The 20,631-nt window shown below is 34.7% G+C and overlaps 1 protein-coding gene across 5 annotated transcripts; it reads right to left on the bottom strand.

Annotated features, from left to right (window-relative positions):
- Positions 1-39: 39 nt before the first annotated feature.
- LOC108343251 (sister chromatid cohesion protein PDS5 homolog A) lies at positions 40-19,452 on the bottom strand. 5 transcript variants are annotated; one of them, XM_052871899.1, is made up of 33 exons: positions 19,226-19,452; positions 18,250-18,453; positions 17,919-18,100; positions 17,376-17,502; positions 17,051-17,269; positions 14,691-14,907; positions 14,449-14,594; positions 14,198-14,340; positions 11,303-11,452; positions 11,146-11,194; positions 10,874-11,065; positions 9,921-10,103; positions 9,213-9,367; positions 9,009-9,135; positions 8,228-8,377; positions 8,080-8,136; positions 7,782-7,918; positions 7,562-7,679; positions 7,248-7,382; positions 6,954-7,150; positions 6,064-6,220; positions 5,817-5,960; positions 5,205-5,276; positions 4,501-5,106; positions 4,299-4,406; positions 4,057-4,136; positions 3,419-3,470; positions 3,214-3,300; positions 3,056-3,081; positions 2,748-2,804; positions 2,444-2,583; positions 399-784; positions 40-319 (listed from the first exon to the last, which is right to left on the bottom strand). In XM_052871899.1, the coding sequence occupies exons 1-33, from the start codon at positions 19,316-19,318 to the stop codon at positions 269-271; spliced, it is 4,947 nt and encodes a 1,648-aa protein (XP_052727859.1). In that variant the 5' UTR covers positions 19,319-19,452; the 3' UTR covers positions 40-268. The 5 variants fall into 5 exon arrangements, with proteins under 5 accessions (XP_052727859.1, XP_017436898.1, XP_017436908.1 ...); XM_017581409.2 differs by having other exon boundaries at positions 399-793; positions 19,226-19,451; XM_017581419.2 differs by having other exon boundaries at positions 399-793; positions 3,056-3,078; positions 19,226-19,451.
- Between the last annotated feature and the right edge of the window lie 1,179 nt (positions 19,453-20,631).

Genomic DNA, 20,631 nt, shown 5'->3' with positions numbered 1-20,631 from the left:
AAACTAATAATTAAAGGTAATTTAGCAGAAACATAGCCCTAAAGAACCCAAAAGTGTCACCATTTTTTCTTTATAAACATGGGGATGACTGCTGTTATTTTTTGCTCTACAGGGTGGCTACAAGACTTGCTAAGCATATTTATTAATGTTAATAACTAAAGGATCTCCAATTTGGCAGTGCAATCATCACTCAAGCTAACACCTGTACTTGTACAACAGCATCAACTCCGCTGCAATCTTGACAGATAAATCACAACAGTTAAACTGCTCATTGTTCTTTCCCCGAGCTTTTCTTACCCATCCTACGTTTCCATTTACTCTGCATCAATCAATATCAAATTATGAGCTTAGAACAAATACTAAAATAACATGAGTGCTGCAATAGCGGAGTTATTTACCAGAGGCACGTCATCAGAAATCTCTGCTTTTGTGTCATGGCCATCATAAGGACTCTTTGAAGGCTCTTTATGTGATCTCGCCCTTTCTCGAGGACTACTTCCAGCATCGCTATCATCTTCACGCCCTTCAGAATCTAATTCTTCTTCTCCATCCCTCAAGGCTCCATTTGATTTATCCAATTCTCTCTCTTCGGAACTACCTCGTGGGACACTCTCTCTATCTTCAGAAACCCTCCAACTATAGACCTGCTTCTCTTCATTCAATTCTTCGGTATAATTAAAATTCTTCTCTTTCAGTAGCTTCTTTCCTCTGGAACCTGATTTTGTACCTTTGATAGACTTCTCCTTTCTCGTGATTTCCTCAAACCCTCCAGTCAATTCCTCTTCTGAATCACCTTTAAAAGAAATTTCGCTTAAGAAAATGAGGAAAAAAGATGAAGCACAAGTCGTAACCAAGCTAGTTGAATCGGGATACGAAGTATGAATCGTAAAGGCTATTTTTGAAGCGTGAAAAATAAGATTCGTAATCAATAACTAAAAACATAATAAACATTTATAAAAATCTATCGAAACACAATTTGTTGGGCATTTAAGTTAAAGTTGCAGCCCAATTAACTATTTATAATACACAATAAAACATAATAAACACGGGAGTTTTAAAAACTTACATGACACACGTGAGTTTCTAAAAAATTACCCCATACTTTATTCTAGATGACCTAATCCAGAATTAAAGAAACATGTTTGTTAGTATAAAAAAATATATTTATTCTGGATTACTTAATTCGGAATAAGAAAAACATGTTCTAGAATGTGGCAGGGGAGCACTTTTTCCAGAAAGTTCAATCCGTAGCTGTTAATCCCATAACTACCGGTTGCATAATAACTAGAGATTGTTCTATCGAAACACAATTTGTTGCTCTATAGAAAGTCTAATCCGGAAAATAATAAGAAAAAAAAGGACACTAACTAATGTCTAGAGATTGTTCTATCGAAACACAATTCAGTTTGAAGGCAGCAAAGACCCATACCCAAAACGCAGCTTTTTCTCCTTATCTTTTCTTTATTCCTAAACCCTAACTAATGTCTTCTATCCCTCAGCCGCTGGCTGGATTCAATGTTTGCAAACTCATCCGAACATCCTTGACAAGGATGGAAGCCTACGACACAGTTCAAACCTACAATGCATAAGGCTATTGCGATTGTTTTCATCGCAGACCTAATCCCGAATTTAAAGGGAAAAAAAAAAAGATGTTTCAGAAATTATGGAGCGGTGCACTTTTTCCGGACAGAATGCATTATCTAGAATACAATTTTGCTTTCTTGAAACCTATTCTGGAAAGTAATACAAAAAATGTTACAAAAAGGTTAACCCGTAGGTTAACCCATCCATACAAGGTCCAGAATTTCCTATAACAAACGCCTCTCTTTCAGAAGCCAGCACCCGGTTAACCCGTCTATACAAGGTTTAGAATTTCCTATAACAAAAAATAAAAACAAGGACACTGATCATTTTTTAAATTATGGGAGTGTGGGAGTGTCACGAAAAAGTATGGGGGTGGAGGAAGACAACCACGTTTGAAGGAAAAGACCCATACCTAAGGCCCACACCTGACCCGGTTTTCTTTCCTTATCTTTTGTTTGTTCCTAAAACCTTAATCACTGTCATTTATCCCTTACCTACTAGCTGGATTCAACATTTGCAAACTAATGGAAACACCCTTGACGAGGATGCAGTTCAAACCTACAACGCATAAGCCAGCTGTGATTGCCTGCATCACCAACTTCACAACGTCATTGAAGACTCAACAACATTGTTGTGGCAACGCGCTTGTATTTCCAATGAAATCCACACGGCATGTTAGCACCATTGTGCTAGAATTGTGGGATTCACTTGGAGATCATGATTCATGTGATACTTGAGAGCACCATGGTCTTAACACAGTAAGGATACAAAGTCACCCCAGTTGATATATTTTACATATAATATTTCATTTCCAAAGTAAATTTAACGTTCAACCATATAGTCTTCTAAGATATATTACCTGAGTCCATTTCATTGGCTTTAGGGGCTGCGGTCTCTTTAGGACTTGACATCTCTGAAGTCTCTTTGGCATCCTCATGATGCAAATTACTTTTTGATGCACGGTTTACAGGTTTGCTGGAAGATTGATTACCGTTGGTTCTACAAGGAAAAAGTATACAAGCCAATAATAAAAATGGAAAAAAACATACAAATATAATAAATAGAACATAAAGCAAAATCACATGTGCAATAGTGATGCATAACACGACTTTCAATCAAAAAAACACAAATGTGCAATAAGGATCTCTGGTTCCGCCACTCACATTTTTTTTGCTTTTTTACGTGATGAGCCACTTGAACTTTTGTGCTTTTGCCCAGAACTACAAAGTATGAAAGTAATCACAAAATTAGTGCATAAAATGGAGACCACATACTCAATGGGGTACATGCCTACAAGACCGTGTAATAAGCTAGGTAGTATATACAAATTTTAACAATTACCTTAAAGTAGACTACATGTATTCAATTAACTTTTTTATTATCTAAACTTTAAAATTTAATAACCATTTTATGACTATGTATTTAGGAAAATCAACTAAAATAAAAATTAATATGCCAAGCGGATACTTACGCTTCAAGTGAAGAGAGCTTTATCTTCTGGCCAGAAATTAAAGAAAGAAATACATCAGTTATTTAGACTTTTTTAATGGTGACTGATATATTTTACTGGAAATAGAAAATATAGAAATACTTCAAAGAAAGGAAGAGAAGTAAAGGAAAACCAGAGACCTTAGTAGTTTTGCGGCCCTTGTCAATAAGCTCCCAGCGCTCCTTTTCCAATCGGAGTATTTCTACATCTCCATCTTCATATAATATCTTCCGCATGACATGACACAGTAACATTGTTTCATGATTGTAAGTAATAGTTAACAGACAGCGGGGACAAAAACAGTGTACCAAATCCTAAGGGCAAGTTCAGCATCATTCAGCTTACCACATGCTTCCTTTTCAAAGGATCATAGGACTTAATGGTGCCTCCATAAAATCTACAGAACATCAAAGGCACCAACATAAGAACAATTAGAGATTATGTAAAGAAAATGACTAAAATAATAACTTTAGAAGAAAGCACGTGATGAAGAGCCAGAAAAATGTAACATAAATTAACGCAAACAGATTCAGAATGAAAACTAAGAAATATAAGAAACCAGTATCCAGTAAGAGCACCAGAATTTGAAAGGCAATTCATATTCAAAAATGTGCTAAAACAACTTAAAACCTTGGCCCCATTTAGCTAAAATTGTCCACAAATACATTATAGAAGAAAATAAGAATAAAAAACCGAAATAAGTTTCTCCCGTAAGTGAAAATTAACTTAAAGATAAGTTAAAATTCAACTTCTAGAGAAGCTAAATAAAATAAATTCTACAAACTAACTTATGCATACTCTAATTGTAACTTACGGAAGAAGATTATTTCATTTTTCCTTCCTATTCTCCTTTCCTGTAAGTGTTCGTAGAGAAGTTAATTCAAATAAAGCTTTGAATATTCTCCATGTGCTTCCTAATGGCCAAAAGTAATTTAACTTTTATTTGGTAACTGGTCCCTATAAAATTTATCATTAGCACTTACTTCTTATCCATAGGCCACCAAACTTTAATTCTGCAACCGTTTAGATCTTCGATATCAATTTCACCTCCCTTTGTTGTGCACTGCATATGGTAAATCAAATCAAATTATCAAACTATGTATTCCAAAATATTTGCATGACCAAAATTACAAAATAGATAAGGTGGGTAGGGAAAGGGGGTCTGGGGAAACGCATAAAAGATCCACACATGATGATTAAGAAGAAGGCCAGTAATAGAGCTTACCTTAGCCATTCCTGAAATACTTTTTCTTTTCCCTTTTTTAGTGGACCCCATGGAAGACTTGTTAATGTTACTAACAGTCTTATCACTTAGTTGTACACGATCAAGACTCTGTAACAGAGGCAAAGAATAATAAGCAGAAGGGTACAGCATTAATCTATTAGATCCCACACCAGCATAAATATACTTGACAATAAGATTGTACCATCATGTCATGCTCATCAGGTTTGTTCAACTCATCATTATGATAACCATCAGAACCTTTAACCTTTTGTTTTAATGAGGATAATAACAAATCTTTTTCACTGCCTTTGACCATTTTTTTCTGGATGGCTTTGCCATCTGCATCAGGGCTAACTTCTTCATCCAGTAAAAGTTTGGGTTGAGGGGATTCTTCTTCTGAAACTCTTCGAGATGTCTTTGATATACTAGTTGATAAAGTCAATTTTCCAGGAGTAGATGAAGCCCGTCTACGTTTAGGCACTGGAATAGGTGTTGTTTCTCTAGCTTTTCTTTTTTTACCTGCTGTAGAACCTAGATCCTTCAGGGCCTTCTTACTCAAAGAATGTCCGTGGCCATTACTTGCTTCCACATTAGAAGAGGTATCCCCATTAATTTGTCTAGCCGTATTTACAGTGTCAAAATCATTTTCTTCCTTTTTCGTTTCAGCTGAAGGAGACTTCTTCCTTTTCACCTTTTTGCCCCTGGACCCCTGGGATTTTATGTGCTTTAACATCTTTCGCAGAGGTATCTCATTTCCGTCCTTTTCATCATCCTTCGAAGCTTCATTCTCTGCTGATTGGGAATGAACCTGACATAAAATAAATAAAAAAGAAAAAAAAATCATATGGTTCAAGATTTATAAACAATGATAGTTGTCACGTCACTTTCACACTGCATTTCACATACCATATCGAGTTCAAGAGATTCAAAGTGAGCCAACGCATTTTCATCAGCCAACCAGCTTTTAACTTCAGTTACCTGACAATATTTCAAAGGCATTAATTAGAACTATATTTTTATTAAAAGTATTCCAAGATCTATTATAAATGTTAAAAATAATAATACTTTTGTTCAAGGAAAAGACAATTTCGCTATTGGTATTTGCTTTTAAGTTACTCAGTATAGATTTTACTTGTAAAAGAGGTAGTGTCATTAAAGTGTCAATAAATATTCATAAAGAACCTACACAAAAAATGCTAATCACACCTATCAATAACACTGTTTGATTAGTAGGCAATGTCTCTCTGTAACAAAATAACCCAATGTATTCAGCAGAACTCAAGCATCATGCAAACACTATTAATTGAAAACGAAATGTTGAGTTAAAGTACCAAGTCTACAACTTCAGTATATACATTTTCAAATGATTTAATGAAATTAAAAATCGGTATAGGATATGATGCAAGAACTCTGCTGCTACAAAATTGTCTCAGTTAGATGGCACTTTGCACATTATGAACAAGAATAAATAGCATACTGGAAGGAACTACAAAATTTGACCAAAAATAAGGAGCATACCCCAGTGTCATCTCCTTCCTTCTCGGATGCTTTGTATAGCATTGGAGGTAGAGAAACCAAATGTGACAATCCTAGCAAATGAACATCCTTCTGCACTAAGCGTTTGGTTATTGCTAAACCAAGGTCACATAATGCATGAGAATTCTGGACATCCATTGATAAAAGATGTAAGAGTACAGTCTCTAGTTCTAGTCACTTTGACTTAGCAATTTTGAACATATAATGGAAAAGATAATTTAATTTCAACCTTTGACTTTGATGTGTCAACTAAATCTTCAGAATGCTTGATACTCAGAAAGATACAAGTGATAGTAGATACAATTTCCTTCTCTTTGTCAGTAGTTACTTCTGACTTGACATCTTCATCTCTTTGCAGTAGCATTGAAAGTATTAAGTGAAACTGCCTGAAAATTTATAACATATAAATTCAGAAACAATGAGCATTTCAACCTATTACATTTTGATGTCTGATAAATTTGTAGGCATAAGCCAGCTGCATTCGTCGTTCATATTTCAAATCAGAATCATAAGCACATACGAAAAATACAAAAAATCTGGCAAACAGACACAAGTAGGCATCAACTTGTAAGTTTACCACAGTATGTAAAATAATGCAATGTAGTTTGGTATATGCATAAAGGCAATTCTTCATAAGTCAAATATTAACATTTCATACATACATTAATGTCATAAAATAATTAGAAATAGCACTAACATTTATGAATTACCAAAAGTAAAAACCAAAGTTCCTCTATCCCTTCTTTTCTAGATCTCTCTTTTGAATCTTTTCAGAACCATTTTTAGTAAACAACAAAGTTATTAAGAGGAAGACACAAGTGTAAGAGGGTAATAAAAGCAAAAGAATGAAAGAAATCAATCACACAAAAGAAGAGAAGAACAAAGAAAGAAATATGTACAGCACATAAATCTCCCGATAGATATGCAAAAGACAAACTCCTAAAAGGACCATTAGCCAAACACCAAAAGGAAGCTAGAAGAACTGCTCAATCCCAATAAAGTACAAAGAGGACTGCTGCTGTCCAGAGAAGATTCCATTATCTCCTTCCACACACTATTAAAAGAGTATTCAAATACTGCATCCAGCAAGCCATTTCTTGTGTGGATAAGAACAAATACCGGTATATATCATCATATGCTCCAAACTCCTTGCACTCATCAACATCGGGACATGAATTGTGAGCAAGTGTATGAACTAGGTATGGAAGAATGTACTCAGGGTAAGTGGCCAAGGAATTTGCATCTGATTGTGAAGAAAGTTGTCTTGCCTTCAACGGGTGGTGCATTTGAATAATGTCGGCCAGGTTCTGTTTATCCTGAATTAACACAAAGAGGTTATAACCGAAACACAAAATTGAAGTTAAAGCAAAGAAAATTTTCAATTTTGAAAAAGACAATGAATCAGCAACTTACCTCTGCAAAGTTGTTTGGTTTGGATCCAAATATGTTCAATAAGAAAGCACATGCATATTTGGCATCCAAAAGGCGGTCTTTGATATATTGGTGAATTTTACTCAATACAATCTTCCTAGCTTGAGGGAAACTAACCTACAAAACTCAAAAAGAAGACCATGATAAGCAGTTGTTCCCACATTTAATTCAAAATTTTAACAAATTAATAACCCCCTTTAAATATGAACAGAAGTAGCCTTTTTATCTTGATAATAACGCAATGAAAACCAATTAATACTCTAGAAGAAATTTGGTAAACAGAAGACACAGCCCACCTCGGACACCCTTAAAGTTAAGTGGAAAAGATCAACAGGTATCTTGTGATCCCAAAGTCTTGACAACCGAAGAACAGCTTTAGCAGAAGCTAGCTTCAAATGGGCCTTATCAACTGAACTGCAAGTAAGCATAAATGAGTGCATAGTATATAAACCCATTGTCTAATTTAAAAATTTATTTAATCTATAAAAAGTATAACTCTGAAGCTGATATATATACCTTGATTTTAGATCCTTTGATACTTCCCCATATAGTAAAATATTCCTGAGTATATCCAGAATCCTGTCAATATCTGGACGAACATGAGCATCTTTGACTGGCAAGTAGCTCTTTACAAATGTTTTAATGCCATATATCTCCAGTGAAGAAAGAAAAACAAGAAAGAACAGTGAGAAATAGAGAGAACAAGATGTCAAAAATGAAGCCAGCTTATAAGCATATTCTTATGTATCAAATCACAGAACAAAAATAATAACCTAAAGTATCTTAAACAGAGTTGACAGTTCATCATACTAACCTTCAGCTTACAAAGATCGCTTTCACCATCCCAAGATGTTTTCCGGTTATCTTCTTGCTGAAACAGAAAAACACATTTAGATGAAAATCAACAATCATGTTTATTTCATAAACAAGCACACCATTATAAAGAGATTTGAAACACTTACACTGTCACTTTTCAGAATCTTGTTTATTATAAATTCTTCAATTTCCTTCTCTCTGGTTACATAGACAGGCATTGCTGTCTGCGCAATACACCCCAGAGACTGAAGTATTGCAGGCAGATGTGTTTTATCTTCCAGCATATCTACAAGTTTCTGCACATAAGGCAACCAGAAGAATCAGAATGAAGGCAACAAATTGCAGAAGGCTTCTATAGAATTGTCTTTGTTCTGAATGTAATGTGGGTCTAATGCCGACCACACAGGATGTATTTATACTATTTTACAAAATCAATTATAATAAAAACACCTAATAATTAAGAATCAATCATCCTAATTTCCTAGATTATGTAACGTTTAATTTCCTACAAATTTGTAACAACTGATTACATTTTAACACACACTCTCAAACTAGAGCATATATGTCATATGAACCAAGTTTGTTACAAATGTACTCAATCAGATGGCCTCCAAGAGACTTGGTGAATATATCAGCCAGTTGATTGTTATAGTTGAGAAAATCAATAGTGTAGATGTATCATCCTAATTTCCTAGATTATGTAATGGTTAATTTCCTACACATCTGTAACAGCTTATTACATTCTAACAGCTTCCATCTTGTGGGTTTGGATAGGGTAGATGTATCAGTCTTATCACTGAAAGCAGAGAGGATGTCTCCAATATTTGTAGTTGAGACCTCCAGTCCACAAGGCACCAACATTACCGTCATGCCAAGGCTCACCTCTAACGAAAATCAGGGTAATAAAATGAATAAACCAAATGAAACCTTGTATAGAACAGAGAGAGACTTGAGGCCATCATCCTTTGTAATTGCAGCCAGTGCATGGACAGCATACTTTGCCTGCCTCCGACTGCCTTCTAAACATAGTCTCTCCAATATAAGGTCTACAGAACTGCATAGAACAAGGAGATGGTAAGAAAACTATGCAAGGAAATGCATTTAAAATGAAAACAGTGACAATAGTCGTACGTTGATGTGACTGCAAGTTGTTCACGAATAGTACCACCAGCCTTAGCTACAACATTTAGAACACCTTCCTTGATTGTATCATCATTATCTTTCAGTAAATTCACCAGCTCCTCCTCACTTCCACGAAGGAGCAATGGACTGAAGCGAGCAATTATCTGCAATTTGAAGTATACCAGGAAGTTAAAAATATTGCTCTAGTAATTCTTAATTATCATGTCCAAAGTGACTCAGGCCATACAGCTGCTTCGTAGCAGAGTTAAACACCATTAAACTACTGCATATGATATTCAAAAATGAAAACCATCGTAACTCACGTGACACTTATGAAAACCATTTTCGGGCTCTCTTTTATCAGCTCAAACAATTTGGATGAATTGACTGATTGAATCATACTAATGCCTCTCCAAGGCCCAAAGTTCAATTCATAACACCTCCACTGAAGATGCAGATTTGAGTTTTTTCCACTTGAAAATTTTTCACAATTCCTCGGCATTCCCAAACAACTTAAGCTCGTAGAATAAGTGCAGAATAAGTTGGCACTTGACAGACAATATCTTAGCTCACTAATTAGAATCAAACAGCATCCAGCAAAGACATAAATTTTTACTTTGCTTTTGCAGTCATTACAAGCAAAAGCTGTGAAGTATTTGCTTATAATTCATAGACAAATGTTAAATGTTAAATAACAGTGCAAAGAACAATTCTTACCACCAATATATTCATACAAGATTGTGTATGCTGAGCATTTTGTGCAGATTTTTGAGCTGTTGTTTCTAGGAGAATTGTTTTTACATGCTCCTTGTTAAAAAGCAAATAAGAGCATTTCACAGAGAAGGTATTAAAAAACTCATAGAGACGATGTTTTTCTCCAAGTATTTTAAGTAAATCATCCTGCAAACCAAAAAAAAAAATCAGTAAAGAACAAACTACAAGCTACAGCTTCTTTCTTTCTTCCAGGAAAATAAAAATAAGACAATGTTTGTCAGAAGTATCAGAATGAGATTATATTTTAAATGTTGAAACTTGTAATATTGCTCCGCATCATAGACCCCCTAAAAGTAAATATCTGTTTGGAATTATGGCACTGAATGTATGCAGTTTGCTGTTGTTGGCACATATAAGAAATGTTCATAATGGCTTAAGGAGGAAAAGACACATAGATGGACAAATGACATATAAACATCAACTTCTGAATCTCGTTAAACTGTTTTGTGTTTGAGTGTAGTTTAGTAGATGCCAAAAGAGAAATTATATTGATTGTGCAGAAGTTTAGACTGAATAGAGTATGCATTACAAAATAAGGCTAGCACGAGATTAATATGCTGACAAGGGCTAGTAAACTAGTACCCACAGGCAGAGTAAATGAACAATTAATCAGATTCATAGCCAAAAAAGTAAAAACACGTGAAGAGTATAGTCTATTGGAAGTACAATCTATGGTAGCAACTAATGACAGGGCCAGAAAAAATCACACATGTACATGGAGAAAATTGTGACCTGAATTCAGGGGGAGTAGGTAAGTGATATATATCACAGGAATTGAGCACCAAGTTCTAAGATTTTAGTTCTCATATTTTTGAAGACTAATGTACCCACAATTCGAAACCACGGTTTCCCAAATAAATACAACCCACATATCTATCAGCTATTGGTTATGTTACCCGGTAGGCACGAGCTTGATGGAGGCTAGTATTTGGATCAACGAGATTTGTCAAAATCTTCCAGATATTAGCATCTTTTAATTGATCCAGAATCAGGAAACTCTCTTCAGCTTTTACAGGGTCAGCAAACGAACGGGACATTACTCTGAAACAGAAAAGAATCTTCTTTTGCAGCTCGGGAATATCTTTATCCTGCATTTAAATGAGAATCAATTCCTTTTCCTTGCAAGATTTCGTTTGATAATATCATTCCAATCTCCAGTATCAAATACCTGACTCATCTGCCTCAAAGACAGATACTTCTGCATCTCTTGCTGTAACCTGTACCAAACAGGTATAGTTAAAAGGGAAAACTTTTATTGCTCACTGATGTTGAGACACCAGAGTTTTATAAGCCATCTGCTCATCACAGAAATAAATCAAGCTTACCTTTGTTTCTGCTCCAGTATTTTTTCAAGAGCTTTTACCTCCACTCTATCAAATCCAGAGAAAACTCCAATCCAATGTTTAGCAATAACACTGACTGAAAATTCTACAGGAAACAGTGATCCACACAGAACAGATTCAATTATATCAGATCTGCAAAAGAATATGAAAAAGAGAAACATCCGTGATTAGAACTCTAACACTACAAAAAACACAAAGAAAACTGATTTTGCACTTGAAAAAGTTTGCAGATACGTGAACAAGTTATGCTGTGGAGTATTGACAAAAAAAAAAACAACACAACAAACTACAACGAGGAAATCACTGGGCTTATGTAACACTAAAACAGATGGCCTAAGATACTTGTGCCCTCCTAGTAGAATGGCACAGATTTTAAGAATCACAAGATATTTTTTCTTGAAAGGCATAAACTTTTTAATGATATTATACAAAAGTAAATAAAACAAAGTCCATATTAAAATTAATATGAAAATACAGAATATATACTAAAGATTCATTTTAATCCACTGTTCTGCAAGTTTATATACACTATCCAATCGTGCATAGCCAAACCATTATAGAAATTTGATTTTCATAAATCACTACTACAAAAACAAATGGGGGTCATACTCTTGTAACGATTGACCAATTTTTACACTCATAGTTGATTGAATTTAAAACTCAAATATAGACTAATTTAATATGACAAAACTTGAGGTTTATGCCTTATTAAATATACTTTTTGTTTGTACATTTGAGATTCAAGCTCAAATTTGAGGATGACGGAAGTATTCTAAATAAATAATATCAAATGGATGACCAGTATGACATATAAAGGTTAAAATAAATATATTTTTCATCCCAAACAAGACTCTAATTTTTAAATTGGTCTGTATATCACAAACTTTTCAACTTAGCCCTTAGATGTACAATCATTTTCAATTTGTTTCCATAATCTGATGTTGCTATAAAATTGTGAGATTGGCATGAAGAAACTGACGATTACATACCTAATTGAAAAGTATTTTTTGTATAGAGACTGAATTATGGATTCCAGTGTATATATATGACAATCCTTTTCAATTTCTTGCATATAATCCTAGGGTCTGACTAGGATGGGAGTGAATCCGATCTCCCACTGTGGGAAGGTAATTGACATCCCTTAGATCTATTAAATATATTATTAACAGCTAATATTTTTATCATTTTTCTCTTTTTCCTTTTCCCTTTCTACCTCTCTCTTCCCTAGTTTCTCTTCCCTGTATTCTTTGTTACCACCACAGTAGTTGTATGCTGTCGCACTCCCTCCATCTCCTTCCTCCAGTGAAGCCTCTGGGAATCATCACTGCTCACTGACTCCACCAAACACCTCAACTTCGCATTGTCAGACATTTCACCTCCACATGATGCTTCCAACGAGTGTAAACCCACCGGCCTCACCATGAACCCATCATGTTTCAGAAAGGTCTTAAACTTCAGTAGCAACTTCACGAGCCTGACTATTTCCATGTCCAAAGTATCATTGATCATGAAGGCCAACAGATCAGTGACAGGATTAGTCTGAGCATACCCTCCTCCAACATGAGTGCATTAACTTGAATCCTGTTCACATGAGTTAATTCTGAGGACACCTTCCTTTACCATTCTCACTTTCATTATCTAGATTAACCATTTCCTAAGCACTAGCAATTTCAAATCAAACTGCTAGCCCCCAAGTCCAAGCTTTAATTTGCACACAAATTGCACTAATTTATCTTTCTCTTCATAAATAAATCCCTCGGACGAAGTTTATTTTAATTAATGATGACATGGGTTCATTTTAATTTAATGAATACATTTATATGGAGGATGCCAAGGGGAATCAGGTTTATCTTGGCAGCACAGTTTCCATTCTTCTTAATTTTTAGAAACACAAACACAAGAACGTCCACAACAAAAATAGCTTCCTTTTTGGTTTCATGTTCTAAGATAGAAAAAGAAAGAGGAGGGAACAGTTAAGGAGTGGACCAATGGTTTGTTGAAGGCATCAATGCAACATTGAAGCTGCCAAGCACAGCAGCTATAGGAAGCATCTATGTCCAATCAAGCATAAACAAGTGGGAATGGTACGAGTTACAGGACCAGGAAAGAGATAGCAGGAGTAAGGACAAAGGAAATAGAGTGAAAAAAAGACCTCAGCAGTTAAAAAAAAAATTAATAAATATAACAGATGTAAATTACTCTCTAGGGTGAGAGACATATTTGGCTCTCCCACCATTCACCACAATCATATTGCAACTCCAACAAACAGTATTTACAACATACAGTGACGACCTAATTGAAAATAATTGCATGTTGCGGGCTAAATTTAAAAAGAAACATATAAGAACCAGTTTGAGATTGAGTGATGTATAAGGGCCTAAAATATATTTCAAACATATATCTGACCTTAAAATATAGGTATTTGTGGTTGATGATTATTCAAAATGTTATCTATATTCTCTGCTTACTCAAAATAAAAATGTACTTACGTAGAAAAAATGGATTGATAAATAATACTAACATAGACATTTCGTATTGTCTAATAATTGATGGGTACTCATCTTAAGTGACTACTCAATATTCTACTAGAACTAGAGTCTGAGGTAATCAAACCTTGGTACATAGCCTTAGTTGGATTAAATAAATATTTTATTTTATTTAATATAAATAACTCATTTTAATAAAAAAAATAGTACAAATCAATTTGCTAAACAAAGCGTTTCCATTTGGCTTCTAAAATAAAGTTTCAAGGAAAGGGGCCAGTCATTACTTTATTGTTAACACAAAAAACTGTACTAAAAAATAAGACGATGATGATGATGGATGGCAGTCCAAATAAGTGGAAAGGCGGTAAAGAATATAGCACAGGTATTTCACCTGAAATCTTTGTCATAGAAACATCTAAGAATCTTCCCAGGAATCCAGTTGTATTCATTAGGAATGACAGTATCACTGCTCTTTTCACAAAGAACTCTATACACTTCAGCCAATCTTTCCATTGTATACTTTTTAACAAGTAGCTGCAAATGCAAAGGTAAATGATGAATTGGATACTGTAGTTAAAATAATCAAACAGTTATTTGTTAAAATGTAGAAACCAAAAAACAAACATTTAAGAGTATACATACAGATTTATCACGGAGCCGTTCTGAAACAAGTTTCACAGTTTCAAGTGGAACAGCATTTAGGGCATGACATGCCACATCGCAGATAACAGCCACAACTTGTTTTCGAACATTTTCATCAAAGTCCAGCAGCCGTTCACAAAGGGCAGCTAAGATTGATTCAATTAAAATCAGCAGATATAGAACAACAATAAAAGGAAACAAAGAAAAGACTGAACGTATGAACATGTATTTAATTCACTCACATATTATTTGAGGAGCTTCAGCTCTGAAAGGATTCAACACCAGACATTTCTTTACATGCTCAAGGACAGACATGCGGACATCAACAACTCTATCAGTCAACCTCTTCAAAAATTCTGAAAATATGGGCTGAAATGCTTCAGAAATGGAAGATCCAGGAACAGAAATTATATCGCCAACCAAGTTCATAGCTTTCAAACGGGTTTCCAGCTGGTCAGACTACAAATTCCAAATTACAAGTGAGAACCCAGACAATTTTGCCAAAGCCGTTGACAAAATACATGAGAAATAAAAATAACTGTAACTTTAATAGTACAAATTCATACTTTGCAAAACCCAGAACCTCACAACATATAACGCATAAATTAAACCCAAAAATTTTGTTTATCATATCAACAAGGCTACTATATCGGAAATAAATGGCACTGTTCAAAAAGACATGGGCAGTCAATTTTAGCATCCAGTCCCCAACTAGGAAGGACTACGGACACTGCTGCTATAACGACATCATGTCATAATATGGCTGGTAGCAGCAATAAGCCACAGTGTCTAATTTTCACAAAGTGGCTGTCACACCCGCTTTCACATGCAATGCGAAATCACATGCAATGCTGTTGAAGATCAAAAAATTGCAGATCATATGAGCTTTTAAGGACTCCTATATGCCAAAGCAGATCTGTAAAAGTAAATTCAGATAATCAAAGTAAATCACTGATCTTCAATAGATCGTGGGATCAGCAATCTTTTGCAAGTAAATTTGGCTCATGCAAATGTGCTTTACAAGTAGCCTTCTGTGCCATGATTTTACAAAGTACCCCTTATTTTATAATTCCCTCATTCATGCCCTACCCTGGTGGTCTCACCCTCGCCACACTCTCAAATCTCACCCAACCCCAGACCCCTTGTTCTTACACTCTACTGTCTGCCTTGTGTTTGCAAAGTCTGACTTTGGGAATCTCTCTACTCTTCACCATCTCTTTGCTCATTCAGAATTATGTCTTCCATCGGCCTTGTGGGCTTATTTCAGCAATCTGAAACTGCGTTCTAGTCTCTGGCCATCTGCTCCCACCCCCTCCTGTCCCTGTTCCTTATTACTACTCTCTGCCTTCTTTTTGCAAATACTGACATTGGTGATCTCTCTCTGGCTTCTCTTTGCACATTCTGAATTCTGACTTTGGCCATCTGCACCTCTGCCTTGTGAGCTGAGTTCAGCAATCTGTGACTGCATTCTGGTCCCTGGCCATCCGCATCTATGCCTTGTTTACTGATTTTGGCCTTCTGTAACTGAATTCTGATCTCTTCCTTGGTTCTGATTTCAGCCGATTGCATCTCTTCCTCATGTTTTTATTTCAACTATAGAGGTTATTACATCTCTATCACTCTGTTCTCTGTTTTATGTACTTATGATTTATTGGTGTACTAAATTTCAATTTAAGTGTAGCTAAATTTTGTGATTCATAAGTTATTAATGTTGTGTGTTGTTTTATGTATATATGTAATGTATCTTCAAGTATAATTTTGTATTTCCAATGATAACAAATCCATGTTGGAAATACCATTCCTACCTCCAATTTTCCAACTCCCTCTTGATCTTAGGTAGGACATCAATTTTGACAACATTGCCTCGACAGCTGTCACACCATTACTCGTGACATGGGGGCAAAAAAACCCTTTGCCCTTGATCGCAGGCTGTCTATCAAACTTTTACGGATAATGTCAAAATTGATCTCCCTTTTATCATTAGACAGTGTGCAACCCTTCCAAAGAAGCTAAATCACACACTTCTCACACATATCTCTCCTCTCTTTACAGTGGGTGCATTTCCAACCAACTCACAACTAAAGTACTCCAGCTCACTATTCTGTTTATGTCCTTGGCTCCGTTCTACTCACATGAGAAAGGAGTTTTTTACTATGTTATTTTTATTCTTTTATATTAATTGACTCTGGTTACTTATTTCTATTTCTATGATAGGTCTAAAACTAGGAGTTTTACTTATCAATGATGAATGACTTTATTTTTAGATAATTTTTTATTTGAACATTATTATTAATGATCTAATTTACATCTATAAATTTCATAATGATGGTCATTCTGCTATGGTAATAAGTTAATTAATTAGGCTGTTATAGAGAGACAGCAAAGAAGAGGAAGGCAGCTAGTTGGTTATCGTGTTGGGGGGAGAAACTAGGCTCTAAGATCCTCATAATTTTCAGCCAAAAGTTTAATTTGTACTTTGGATTTCCGTTGAAGAAGGAGTCTGTTGAATAAAAATCTTATTGTCTCTTGTTAATCCCAATTCTTTGAACCAGATTCTATCACTTTAACATCAGCCAGGAAAGAAAACTAAATTACTATTTACCAGTAGCTCTCCAGTCACATAGGGGAGTACTCCAGACAAGATCTGAGGAGCACGGCAATATAGATCATAGATAACTCCATGGTATTCCACTTGATTGTTCAGCGGCTTACTATCTCCAGACATTAATGATAGCAAAAATTGTTTAATGCTGGGTTCAAGTTTTCCAACACATTGCTGTATGACATTGATAGCAAGCCTCCTTGCAGCCATATTAACAGCCTGGAATTATATATTGAAATCATCAAGGTTTTTAATAATATTAGAGCAATACGAGAATCAACTATCTTCCTTTAACAGTAAATTGGTTTATGAAAGAAATACTTACTTTTTTTTCATGGCCTAATTTAGACAGCAGAATAGATAAAAGATCTTCACGCACATCCTCACTCTCTTCTAAGAGAACCACCATTATAGTTTGCATGGAAGACATAACACTTTCCGGATGATCATCTCTAAGGATAAAAAAAATATACATATAAGCACTGTTAATAATACTAAGACGAATAAACAAAGAAAAACTGACATACAATAAAATGGCCAAGTCATGTAAAGTTTCAACAATAACAACAATCAGCCTTGTCCAACTAGGTAGACTGTTTATATAGCAGGACATCACTTCCGTATCCAAAGATTCAAATTCCAAGGACACAAAAAGATGTATGATTTGTCGAATTATCTTTACTCCATTTATCATTATTTTATGATTGGCAAAGAGAAAAAATGATCCAGTAAAAAATCAAATACTACTAATTATCTATTATGTAATATCGGAAGTGAATTGCAGAAACTTGCAGGAGTAAATCTGCATTTGTTGCCCTTAAATTGGCCCAGATCTCATCATTCAATAAAGACTTTATGATAAACAAACCTGGCAACTGCAAAGAAAATACTGAACATTTCATTCACCAGATCATTGCATTCAAGATCCAACATCACAACACATGATCTATATTTGGCGAGCGTCTCCAATATAACAACTCTCCGGCCAAAGGATGCACCATTGGTATCACTTAGACCTCTAAAAGTGCCCACAAACAAGTGGAAAATATCCTGCAAGGAGGTTCAACAAAGATCAGGAAAAATAATCGTTGCTAATTGTGTTCCCAACTTTTTTGTGGCTGAAACAGAAAACAAAATCATTTTGAGCAGTAAAATAGAAGACAAATAATAATTAGACAATCTAAGTAGATGAAAGGAACCTTCAGAATGTCATCACTGTAGGGAGCTTCAGGTGCAGTGATCCGAGTTATCTCACAAACACATGTTGCAACTAGAAGCTTGACATCCCTATCTTGGTGCTTCAGCAGTTCTGGCTTAACAATTGCATTAAAAAAAGGCTTCATTGACTCCAATGTTGATGCCGAAGGTGACTGGTCCAACTCAGCAAGACATGGGGTTGCTTGCTGCATATGGAACAAATATTGAGGGCCGAGGGGGATTAGCAATTACCAAAACCAAAGGCCCGATAGCTTTATAACGAACTACTTTTTAAGACTACATCCATATGAGCAATTTAACAGTCCAGTCCATCATTAACAAATCACAGTCTGATATACGTCCTCTCTTCGCATTTTTATTCTATTAAAAGACTTTGTAGTTGATCTAATAATCGAACTCGAGTGACTTCAGTCTCAAATGCAAATAAACATGAATGTTGCAAAATATAAAGAAAGAATTGTAAATGACAATTTAACTTTTATCAGTATCATCACTATCAAAAACATAAGGCAACTTGTTAAGAATAAACTGCAACACGAGACAAGCAAACGCCCTGGTTAACAACTTCTCGTATGTTTGCACACGAATTCAAAAGTTACCCTAACTCGAAAGATTCTCATCGAAATCATCATAAATATCTCCAACCTCAAGCGTATTAAATCTACAAATTGTTCTTCTCAATTAAAGAACGCATTAAAGAAGTAAATTCGGCGGAAGCAAAGCCCACCAAATTGAAGGCGGCGAAGCTAAAACCAATCCTGTCTTCCTAAAAGCAGAAATCGCCTATTAAGAAAAATCGTGAGTGTGGTTTCCTATTATTTTCAAACAGAAAGCAACGGATATAAAGAAGAGTTAAGAGAGGAGAAAGTCCTGAATTGGAAAAGGCAAAATTAAATAAGGAGGTTTTGAGAGGTGGCGAAGAGGGAGAATTGGGGAATTGAAAGGAAAAATGCAAACCTTCAAGAGCTTGACGATAGCGTCTTTGGAGGAAGGAAGAGTCTCGAGCTTGGATCCCAGCTCCTTGAGTTGCAGGTGAGGCTTCTGAGCCATAATTCCTCTCTTGACTAAACGCTGTCGTTTCAATGCTCTTTCATGGACTTGGAGGGAAGAGGGGAGAAGAGAAAAGAAAGAGAAAAGAAAGAGGGTTTTCGCTTTGGTTTTCGTTTTGGTTTTGGCTCCGATGTTTATGTTTTGTTCTGTCCACGCGCCATTCACTCGCCTTCTCATTTTCGAACACCCAACTCAACTTTTTTATTTTCACATGCAGTAATTTTAATTAATTAATTTAACACGGTCGTTTTTTTCTCTAAATAATAAATATATCTTTTTAGTTGGCGTCAATCGTTTTAGGATATTTTTCGGATCTTTCCTTTATTGTTTTACTCTTTTAACCTTTTCTTTCACTCGCACTCGCGTACACACTTTCATGCAGCCAGAGAGCAATTACTAAACATAAATTGTCATTTTCTAGGTAAAAAATGCTTTTAAATATCACATTATTTTTTTGTGCCAGCCTTTCAAAGAAATAGATAGAATATTTATACAGAATAAATTAACTTAATTAACATAAATCAAGAATATTTATATAGAATAAATTAAACATGTATCATAACACGGTATCACATATGGACACTTATTATCAAATTGTCTTCTAAATTATAAATGGATACTAAATTTAAATAAAATTACTATCTATAATAAATTATAATTTAATTCCAAAGTTTTGAACTATTTTTAATAGTTATGTATTTATTTATTTATTTCTATTTATACGAACATTAACCATTAGACTATAAATAAAAAAAATTATATGAATTTAATGTGTGAAATCTATTTCATCCCATCTCACTTTGGTTTATATTTTTTGTGGTTTGCTTTGGCTGTTTTGACATGCATGAAAGGCAACTAATTGCTAGTCATATGCTCACCCTTAAAAAACAATAAATTATAAAAAAAACGTGAAAGTAATAAAATAAAAACTTAATTATCCATACTCGTTTATAAATCGTGTCCTTTGTTCTCATTTATAAATTTTCATATGTAAATATCACGAATTGAAATTGAAATTTAGGATCAAAGAAAGGCTATTACATATTTTGTATGTTTAATGGCATGGGTGGTTAAGGTTTGTATAATTAGTACAACGATCAAGTCTTTTTTAATATATAATATGGATTTAAATAAATGTTTTAGGAAAATCCAACCAATCACCGAATGATTAAAGTACACCGTTAACAAGTTAGCGGTGTGAGAATTTAATTTTATTTGTTTAGAGAAGATGGTTTTAAAAAGGACGAAATTTAAAATAATTAGTTATATTTTAAAATATAAATTTTAATTTTAACTACTTAGCTATTAATTTT

Source organism: Vigna angularis, chromosome 1, assembly GCF_016808095.1.
Source record: "Vigna angularis cultivar LongXiaoDou No.4 chromosome 1, ASM1680809v1, whole genome shotgun sequence".
NCBI classification, from domain to species: Eukaryota; Viridiplantae; Streptophyta; class Magnoliopsida; order Fabales; family Fabaceae; genus Vigna; species Vigna angularis.
The sequence above is the reverse complement of the archived record's forward strand: the minus strand, read 5'-3'. Positions and strand labels throughout refer to the sequence as shown.

Excerpts from the sequence above, each read along its gene's own strand:
- LOC108343251 (XM_017581409.2), bottom strand. The coding sequence starts at position 19,318 with ATGGCTCAGAAGCCTCACCTGCAACTCAAGGAGCTGGGATCCAAGCTC. Across the intron at positions 7,383-7,561 it reads TAACTTTAAGGGTGTCCGAG|GTTAGTTTCCCTCAAGCTAG; the intron begins GTGGGCTGTGTC and ends TGAGTTTTGTAG. Across the intron at positions 6,221-6,953 it reads GCATATGATGATATATACCG|GCAGTTTCACTTAATACTTT; the intron begins GTATTTGTTCTT and ends ATAAATTTTCAG.